The sequence below is a fragment of the Camellia sinensis genome, chromosome 7 (assembly GCF_055761805.1).
Source record: "Camellia sinensis isolate YWXY chromosome 7, ASM5576180v1, whole genome shotgun sequence".
Taxonomy (NCBI): Eukaryota; Viridiplantae; Streptophyta; class Magnoliopsida; order Ericales; family Theaceae; genus Camellia; species Camellia sinensis.
Genome location: NC_138967.1, coordinates 61,310,668 through 61,320,875, shown reverse-complemented (window position 1 = coordinate 61,320,875; position 10,208 = coordinate 61,310,668). Strand labels below are relative to the sequence as shown.

Sequence of the window (10,208 nt, the reverse complement as noted above, 5' to 3'; positions counted from 1 at the left end):
GAGGCAAAATTGGCATTTTATAAAATAAAATTATTGATGACATCATCACAAGATGTTAAGTTAACTAATGGCTTACTAAGAGAGGGGGTAATATGTAATGTGACCATTAATTTTAGGAAGAAAAATGTAATTTTTAGAGAAACTTATATTAAGTGTAAACCCTAAGGGTGTTAATGTAATTTACTTTAACGCAGTATTTGGTTGAAAGATTTGAAAAGGAAAAAGAAAAATATGTGTGAAACAAAATAAAATGTAAATATATTTTATTTATAATTTATATACTTTTTCTTTTTTCGTTTTCAAATTTTCAAACCAAACAAAGGTAAATTAATTTTTGGAGTAACAGCTGGGAAAGAAAAGGCACGCCCACTGCCACGTGTGAGACGGAACTCGCCACGTCTATCTAGAATCCCTGCCACGCGTGGGATTGCATGCAACTGTATTTCCTAGCTAAAAGGCACAGGCACAGGCACAGGCACAGGCACTCACTCACATTCTCATCTGATTGATCATCTGTGTGTGAGAGAGAGAGAGAGAGAGAGAGAGAGAGAGAGAATGGAAGGTGTGAACAAAACAACCCACCCTGAGATCCCAGGTGAACCTACTCAAACAGGGACGTCCCTCCTCGAGAAGGCCACGGCCGCCATTCAAGGGTTCGGTCCCGTCAACAAAATCCACCAACATCTCTGCGCGTAAACCCCCTCCTCTCTTTCAAATTTTCTCTTGTTTGGTTGCTAAGAAAATGAATGGAAAATAAACCTCGAGTCTTCTCTGTTTCACTCTTGTGTTCCCTGTTGTTTTCCTTCTCTGATATTCATTTCAAAAAATTCTGATGATGCGTTTTTTCACAACACTGCCATGTATCATGCATGTTATTCCTGTAGATCTTGTATTTGGGTAAGAAAATTAAATTAATAGATAGATACAACACAAGGTTGATTTTTTTTTTTTTTCTTCATATACTCTAGTTCTTGTAATTTGTTTCTGTGTCAATTTAATCTCTTATGTTCTATTACATCAATTTTCCCTTTGATTTTTCTTAAAATTGTATCAGTATTTAGTTCAATTGAGAAGTCTGATTTAGGAACTAGGACTCATACTGCAATTAAGGGGTAAACTCTTCTCCAAGTTTTGGTATTCAGGGTTACATGTTATCTCATTTTTTTACCTCATTTACTCACTCCCATACATGAGTCAGTATATTTATTAATGTAAGTAGTAGCATTGTTTTGTTTTGAGCAAATAACACTGGTGATCCTACATTTTATTCTGTTGTCTCTACACTTTTGCTTATAAGTTTGAAAGTGTGAATAAATTTATAATTTTGCTTTTAGAGATATAACACACGTCACTTTTGTGCATGTCTTTTTATAAAAAATGCTTAGAGTCGTAATAATTGGACCAATTTGAGACAGTCATAATCGACCTAATTGAAATATTGAAATTACATGACACTAAAGGCATGTTTGTTTGGGTGGACATGAGCTTGGGATTGGACTAATAGTCCAATAAAATTATTAATCCGATGTTTGGTTAAACAATTGAAGTACGGATTAATTATTTTAAACTTGACTATTAGTTAAGATAGGATACATAATCCAACGAATTGGTTGTCCTAGAACTATTAGTCATGTGAATGCTAATCCAGTCCGCCCAAACAAACATGGCCTAAGATCCAAGGATAGAGACTACCATCGTGATTTGTCCTTTTGTTTTTAGAGTGCAAAAATGAGATTATTTATTTTATTACTCATAAAAGAATTCGTTCTTTTGGACTGTTTTGGTTTTCAATTTCTTAATCAATATCATTAATTGGAGAAAATTGACACATTTAAAAAAAAAAAAAATTAAAAAGGTGAAATTGATATAATTAAAATTATAAAGCTAAATTGATAACAAAGTAAATCACTGGATTAGAAATATATTTGTCCTTTCTTTTTCTTTCAACTGGTTTTCGCGATTTTCACTGGTTTTCAAACTAAGCTTATCTCTAAACCCGTGTCGTCGCATAAACCAGTGATTATCACTGTTCAAGTAAAACACGGGTTTCTCTCTAGTTCATAATCTAGACGGATTAGTAGGGCTTATCACGATTATCATTGAATTAATTTTTTTGTAAATGATGTACACAAAAATCTTATAAAATAAACTCTCAGTGCTACCATGGGTCGGGTCGGGTCGGGACAACATCCTTCAGTCCATCATTTGGACAGGAGTGAATCCAACTCCCTAATCTAAGTTTCTAGTTCTGCACTAGTACTTGTTGCATATCTGATTCTAGATACTCCTCCACACCTGATGTTTTAATTGTTCAAAATTTATTTTTTGGTCCAAAATTGTTCAGGTTTCATTTTTACTCGCACGACATGAGTCGACAAGTGGAGGCACACCACTACTGTGGGCACCAGAATGAGGAAATGAGGCAGTGTCTTATATATGATAGCCCCGAAGCCAATGCTCGTCTCATCGGGATCGAATACATAATATCTGAGGAATTGTTTTTGACGCTGCCAGACGAAGAGAAGCCACTGTGGCACACTCACGAGTACGAGGTGAAGAGCGGAGTGTTGTTCATGCCGGGCGTACCAGGGCCGATACAGAGGAAGGACCTTGAGAAGGTCTGCAAGACATATGGTAAAACATTCCATTTCTGGCAGATCGACAAAGGCGATAGCCTTCCCCTTGGGCTGCCTCAGGTGATGATGGCCCTCACTAGGGATGGCCAGCTCTATGACAACCTTGCTCAAGGTAACTTAACACTTGCTTCTTTTAAGTTGTTTCACTTGAATAGGACTATCATATATCACTCAAAATAGTTTTAACAAAATTTTGGGTACGAATTTGAAACAAGAGTAAGGGATGGTTTGAGATGTTCTAAATAAGTGTACTTTTTGACTTTTTATGAAATATAAGTTGGGTATGGTTGGGTTTGAAGTGATGTGGTAGAGAGGTGATGCGACTTAAATAAGATGATGTGGTTCAAATAGGATAGTGACTTTTTGACTTTTTTAATATATGCCAAACAAGGCTTAAGAAAGTAGGTGAAATCATTTCACTAGTTTTTATTTTTTATTTTTTTAATTTTTATATAAATTTATGATCTAAATATAGGCCCCTCGGAAAAAAAAATTGTAGAAATTGTTAGGGTAAATTACATCACTAGTCATTTTAATCCTTACAATTTCAATTGGTTCAATTTTAATCTTGAATTTATGATTTTATTTATGATTTTGTCTCAAATTGATTACAATTATTAATTTTTTTGATGGAAAATATTTACATAAATGGCATGTGTTATATATGTGTTTATATGTAAAATTGAAAACTTGTTCAATTAATCTCAACCAATTGGTGACATTTTTCTTCAAAACCCTAATCGACGTTATCAATTAGACAAAATTGATACAAAATTTAAAATTAAAGAGAAAAATCGAGTTAATTAAAATTACATAAATAAAAATGACACAAGGATAAAATGTAGAGACTACTAATGTAATGTGTGGGTGATTTTCCGACCACACTGCCCGCTTAGTAATCAGCTGGAGAGCACTGGCAGAATAAATGGCACCTGACTGACCTGCAACAGAAATATAAGAATCCCACGGTGGTTTCGACCACCCGGGGGCATTCCGACGATCAAGTCAGTATATCTCTCAAAGATAAATCAAATACTAAACTCACAAACTTGAGTATCAAAAGCATACCTTAGACCCATGGGGGTGCCTCTCTTTTATAGCCAATACAATCCTAGTCCCAATAGGAGCCTGACCCTAATAGACTTAGGATTACTGCTAATCTGGGACTCCCAGTGGGATTAGGATAAACTCTCTAAGAGTCTTATCTTTACCCAAACTGAAGTCTTCTCTCATTCTAGGACTCTTGTCCCTTATCCAGGTTGAGTTCCCTTTTCATTCTAGGACTCTTGTCCCTTATCCGCTTATCTCGGATTCCGATATCTTCGGAGGCAACCTCGGTCTAGCCAAGATGACCTCGGCACAACGACCAAGACACGTGGCACCTCGGCTGACACGTCGGCGTCACCTTGCCACGTGTTGGTACTCAGAAAATATATCCCCACAATTGCCCCCTAGGCTCTATTACCTCGGCATTCTGAGGTGATGGAACCTACACTGTTCGTTCATCTGTGCCCCTCTGTCCGAGATCAAACTTGCCGACCTCAAAGTTCCCTGGACTTTACTGTCCACTTCTGTCATGTATCAAGATTCATGCCTTCCAAGCTGCTTGAAATCGCACCTCCTAGCCGAGGTTCTGGTTCCATTAATTCGTAAACTCCAAGAGCTTTGCAACTGCTCCACTTACACTCTCTGGTGAGTTCCCGATTTTCAGTCATCTATTTGACTCCGACGATTTTCATATCGACGTTCATTTCACTTTGTAGGTTCATAAACTCTTATTTTTTATTAAGCTCAATCTTTCAAAAACTCTTCTGATTTATTTTGAATCTGTTTATTTGCCATCTGTTGCCTTCTATTTTCGTCTGTCTTCAAGTTTTGAATTGTTTGAATGCCTGGCACTGTTCTTGTCATATTCGCTTTCTGTTGCTAGCATCGTGTCTGGGTCATTACTTTCTTGTTCTTCACATACTTACTTAGTGCCTGTGCACTTGACTTTATTCTTGAACTTTGTCGTCTTCTTGACTATTTTTCTCTTTTTTCATTTAATCCTCTGGCTTCTTCTCTTTCTAGCTCTTTTGCTTAAATCCGTCATTTGTTCCAAGCTTTCAAGCTTCTGCAACTGTATTCGTTTCTCTCCTCCGGTGAAGCTTTACGTCATTCTGTCATTGTCGTCAGACTTCGGCAATTCTCATTCCGGCTTCCCTCTTTCTGGTAAGCCACTGTTCCTCCTGGTTTTATTTCTTGTTGCTTTCCAAGAAGCTCTGCTTCATTGTTAATCACCATTGCTTGTTTTACCCGTTATTTCCAAATCATCTTCTTGAATACACACTGTTTACACATCTGTTGATTTCTACCACTATTCTTGGCTTGACACACTTGTGCAATCTTTTTGTCTTGATTTCTTGATAGCTTCATCATCATTCTTGATTACGAATTACATTCTTGTTTCTGTGTCTTTTTCCAGATTCTTGCTTTCAATCTTTGCCTTCAAACTCCGAGGTGCCAATCACCGAGAAGAGCCTTGATCAAACTCTTCAGGAGATCGAGGCTGAGCTCGAGGCCGAGAAGGCTGCTGAGAAGTCTTCCCAACTGTCTTCTATATCCTGCCATTGATGCCGAGTAGTTTTGTTTTCAATTCTCTTTCTTCTTCTTCGGCTAAGCCTGAACCGAGAAGAAAGAAGCGCGCTTCGTCACCCTCCTAGACGAGAATTTTCTTTAGTGTCTCTTCACTCTTTTCGGCTGGCTCCTTGCCGACATCATCTAGGACCTCCATGTCCTCGTCTTCAATCTCTGCCTTTCCTGGTTCCCGAATGTTGCAGGTAGTTTTCATTGCTGCCATGGAGCAATTCTTTACCTGCAGTTGGTCTCCTCTGACTTCTTCAATCCCATGTTCTGTGGGGAATCGCAATAGTTGATGCAACGTTGAGGGAACTGCCCCCATTGCATGCAACCATGGCCTTCCCGAGATAATGTTGTAAGGTGAAGGCGTGTCAATCACGACGAATTCTGTTTTGATCTTCTTCTAACTGCTCTTGCATGATTCTATACTTAGAATATTTTGTATGCCTTTCATACTTTGCCTCCTTTGTGCAATCTTCTCGGGGTTACATACCTCGGGTATAATAGCTACAAAATTTTTGCTTCGACAAGATACTAACCTGCAAACTTTTCATAATTTCTAACAAGTGTGAAACATATACTACTCAATGTTAACTTTGGAAACTTTTTCTCAAGTTTCAACAAGTGTTTAAACGGTGATCTCGGTCTAGCCTACTTGTAAATTGCTACAAATTTCAACAAGGATTAACATAACAAGTGTTAAACAATAATCTATTGTAAATTACTACGAATTTCAACAAGTATTTAAACAACATACTTAGCTTTTTCCTCAACCTGTAAATTGCTGCAAATTTCAACAGATGATCATATGTCGGCTTAACGTTATCTTGTAGATTGCTACAAATTTCAACAAGTGTTAAGAATCTTCTTTGGTTGGACCAACCTGTAGATTGCTATAAGTGTGCAAATTATAACCTCAGCTTCACTTCGATTTGTAAATTGCTACAAATTTCAATCAAGTGATGAGAAACAGTCATCTCGGCTTAACTTCAACTTGTAAATTGCAGCTTAACTTCAACTTGTAAATTACTACAAATTTCAACAAGTGAAGATAAGGAACCATCTCAGCTTAACTTCAACTTGTAAATTGCTACAAATTTCAACAAGTGAAGGTAAGGAACCATCTCAGCTTAACTTCAACTTGTAAATTGCTACAAATTTCAACAAGTGAAGGTAAGGAACCATCTCAGCTTAATTTCAACTTGTAAATTGCTACAAATTTCAGCAAGTGAAGATAAGGAACCATCTCAGCTTAACTTCAACTTGTAAATTGCTACAAATTTCAACAAGTGAAGATAAGGAACCATCTCAGCTTAACTTCAACTTGTAAATTGCTACAAATTTCAACAAGTGAAGATAAGGAACCATCTCAGCTTAATTTTAACTAAGCATCATCTCGGCTTAACTTCGGTTAAGCATCGTCTCGGTTTCACTTCAGTTAAACATCATCTGGGCTTAACTTCGGTTAAGCATCATCTCGGCTTAACTTCTGTTAAGCATCATCTCGGCTTAACTTCGGTTAAGCATCGTCTCGGTTTAACTTCGGTTCAACATTATCTGGGCTTGACTTCGGTTAAGCATTATTTCAGCTTAACTTCGGTTAAGTATCATCTCGGCTTAACTTCGGTTAAGCATCATATTGGTTTAACCAACTTGTAAATTGCTACAAATTTCAACAAGTGATAAACGCATTCTTCTTCTCTCTGCCCCCCCAGTGTGAACTTAAAATCCACTTGGGTTCTCATCATACATGTAGCTTCGAACTTGTCACCGAGGTTTAATTCAAGCCGAGGTTGTTGGCCTTAGTTTCTCTATTGATCTTACTTGGCTCCAACCTGAGTTTGATTTTCGGCCTCGCATCGGCGAGCCGTTTTTCTTTTCTTGTTCCGACACCTTTGTTCCCGGCATGTCCTCCTCGGCCCTAGCATACTTCTCAATTCTGGCCAACTTTAGTCTGATCTTGTGTGTTTTCTTTTTATCTTCTGGGATCTGAGATATGCTCATTGTGCTCTTCTCTTCTCGGACTCAGGTGCCGAGATCTTATCTTCTGGAATCTTGGATCTGCTCACTCAGGTTGAGCTCTTCTTTTCTCGGACCTACTCATCTAGGCCGAGATCATGTCTTCTGGGATCTGGGATCCGGGATTTGCTCACTCAGGTTGAGCTCTTCTATACTTGAATGTTATCCCTTTGGGAGCGCTCATGCCCCCTGTCTTTGCATCCCTTCTGGAAGGGTCTTCGTTCCTCCGCAAGCATCTATCCTTCCATACTTGGAGGTCATCTTCGTTGCAGTATCCCCTTCGATCTGTTGTCTTTGGTGCGTCACCTTCCTGGCCAGCGTCTTTCACTCCGTGACTCTGGTCACGAGTTTCTGTGTTGCGATCGTCCCCTTCAATGTCGAGATCGATAGGTCTCCTACTCCTAGTAGGAGCATTGTCTCTAATTTGATCCTTCTGTCTGTCATTGGCCATCTATTCTTCTTTCTTTCCCACAGACGGCGCCAAATTGTGTGGGTGATTTTTCGACCACACTGCCCGCTTAGTAATCAGCTGGAGAGCACTGGCAGAATAGATGGCACCTGACTGACCTGCAACAGAAATATAAGAATCCCACGGTGGTTTCGACCACCCGGGGGCACTCCGACGATCAAGTCAGTATATCTCTCAAAGATAAATCAAATACTAAACTCACAAACTTGAGTATCAAAAGCATACCTTAGACCCATGGGGGTGCCTCTCTTTTATAGCCAATACAATCCTAGTCCCAATAGGAGCCTGGCCCTAATAGACTTAGGATTACTGCTAATCTGGGACGCCCAGTGGGATTAGGATAAACTCTCTAAGAGTCTTATCTTTACCCAAACTGAAGTCTTCTCTCATTCTAGGACTCTTGTCCCTTATCCAGGTTGAGTTCCCTTTTCATTCTAGGACTCTTGTCCCTTATCCGCTTATCTCGGATTCCGATATCTTCGGAGGCAACCTCGGCCTAGCCAAGATGATCTCGGCACAACGACCAAGACACGTGGCACCTCGGCTGACACGTCGGCGTCACCTTGTCACGTGTTGGTACTCAGAAAATATATCCCCACATGTAATTTACTCAAATTGTTATTTATTACATCACACAACATAACACACTGTATATGTAGGTAGGATTCATTAGACTTGTTTGGGTACTTTTACTCAAATTAAAAAGCTTAATTAAAAGTAAAATTAAAAAATATTTAAATATCTTTCCTTTAAATTTTTATATAATTAATTTTTTTTAGCTTAATCAGCTTATTTTGGCCAAAATTGTAACTAGAAATTGAATAAAAAGACAATTCTTTTTTGTTCTTTTTTTTTTCTTCAACGTTTGTCCTTATATGAGGTAGTTTAGTTGTATTTTATTTGGTTATCCTGCTTGAAATCATTGTTATACTACTTATGTATGTATGGTACAATTTAGGAGAAATTAGTTGAAAGTTGGACCAAAAATATAAAAAAAAAAAAATTAAAATACACAAACATGGAGGGTTGTAAGTTTTTTACTTGCATCCTACCACAGATTCATTTGCATTCTCATATTTTCGTAATTTTTTTTCTCTGCTCCACTGCCAAGTAATTCTTCCTACAAGTTTTCTATGGTGCAAGGATTGGTTTGATATATAGTAAGAGTGGTTGTTGGTTGGGGGGTGTGGATGCAGATGTAGAGAAGCGTTTCGGAGTGTCCTTTGCAAAGGAGAGGGAGAACAGGGCTTACATGAGCGGACTTGCTCATGGCATGCATCCACTTGCTAATGCTGCTGGGAAGGGTCTCAAGACTGTCCTCAGAGAGATTGATTGCAAGCCTGTTGACTCTCTTCCTAGGCTCTTTGTTTGATTATTGATGCCCACATCCTCTGCTCTGCTATACTTATCCTGGATAGCATACTATATACTCTATTATCAGCAGTAAATAATGTTTTTATTTTCTTTCTTCTCAAGTTTAAATGTGGTATGTATGATGTTATTATGTACATACTAGTGGTGGACATAACTTGCTGTAGATTTCCAGTGGTTGCATGCATGTAGTTTTCATGTTACTATCAGTGGTGTTTATTTTGTTCATGCATGGTTAATTCGGAGCCAACACTCTAATTGAGAATGTAATATAAACTAATAAAATTACCTTTTCTCTTTAATAATTAAAATTTTTAGATGAGTTGGGTGTTAATAATAATTTGAAGGGTAAATTACAAACACCCCTCGAGGTTTGGTGAAAATATAGATTTTCTCATGAGGTTTGAAAAATTACATCCCGTCTCCTGAGATTTATATTTCTATAATAAATTGTTTTTTGAGGTTTTTATTTTCATACAGATTCCCTCCTAATTTGTTATGCAAATTTGGTCCTCAGGGGACAATTTGTAATTTCTCAAACCTCGGGGGAGAATTTGTATTTTTACCAAACCTCGAGGGGGTGTTTGTAATTTGCCCTAATTTGAATTGTGAAAATGATTATTTTTATTTCATTCTATTTTAGTGAACTAAACATTTTTTTAGTTCCACAATTTGCCACTGCCATTGGCCACAATCATCTTGACCAAACCACCATCTTCACTAACTAGCTACCACTATGCACATCTCCATTGAATCAGTCCCCTCCACCACGAACTTGTTTAGATTGAAAGTTCCATCTTTGCACGAGAAGAAATTGAGAGAGAATTGACACCATGCCAAGTTCCCTCTTTAAGTGATGATAACAAGAAGAAATTAAGAGAGAATACATGACAAAGAGTAATGTTGGAGTGTCTTGAAACATTGTTCTTTATATGGCTTAGCAATCCCTAACAATAAATTTGTGCTTGGATATTCACACTGACATGACAAGGGATTAGATTGTAGTTGGTTGATTCATAAGTCAAATCAATAAATTCGTTAAACACATTTTAGAATTCGTAAAAGTTTTCAAACTAAGCTTGAATAGTCAAGTG

General features: G+C 37.8%; 1 protein-coding gene across 1 annotated transcript; it reads left to right on the top strand.

The window, feature by feature from the left end:
- The first annotated feature begins 489 nt into the window (after nt 1–489).
- Nucleotides 490–9,353, top strand: LOC114293528 (oil body-associated protein 1A). The gene is made up of 3 exons (XM_028237598.2): nt 490–692; nt 2,345–2,748; nt 8,940–9,353. Exons 1-3 carry the CDS (start codon nt 556–558, stop codon nt 9,113–9,115), a joined length of 717 nt encoding a protein of 238 aa, XP_028093399.2. The 5' UTR covers nt 490–555; the 3' UTR covers nt 9,116–9,353.
- Nucleotides 9,354–10,208: the final 855 nt, after the last annotated feature.

Bases quoted from the DNA above. Each gene is read 5' to 3' on its own strand.
- LOC114293528 (XM_028237598.2), top strand. From the start codon at position 556: ATGGAAGGTGTGAACAAAACAACCCACCCTGAGATCCCAGGTGAACCT. The intron at 693-2,344 runs GTAAACCCCCTC...AAAATTGTTCAG, and splicing joins ATCCACCAACATCTCTGCGC to GTTTCATTTTTACTCGCACG. The intron at 2,749-8,939 runs GTAACTTAACAC...GTGTGGATGCAG, and splicing joins CTATGACAACCTTGCTCAAG to ATGTAGAGAAGCGTTTCGGA.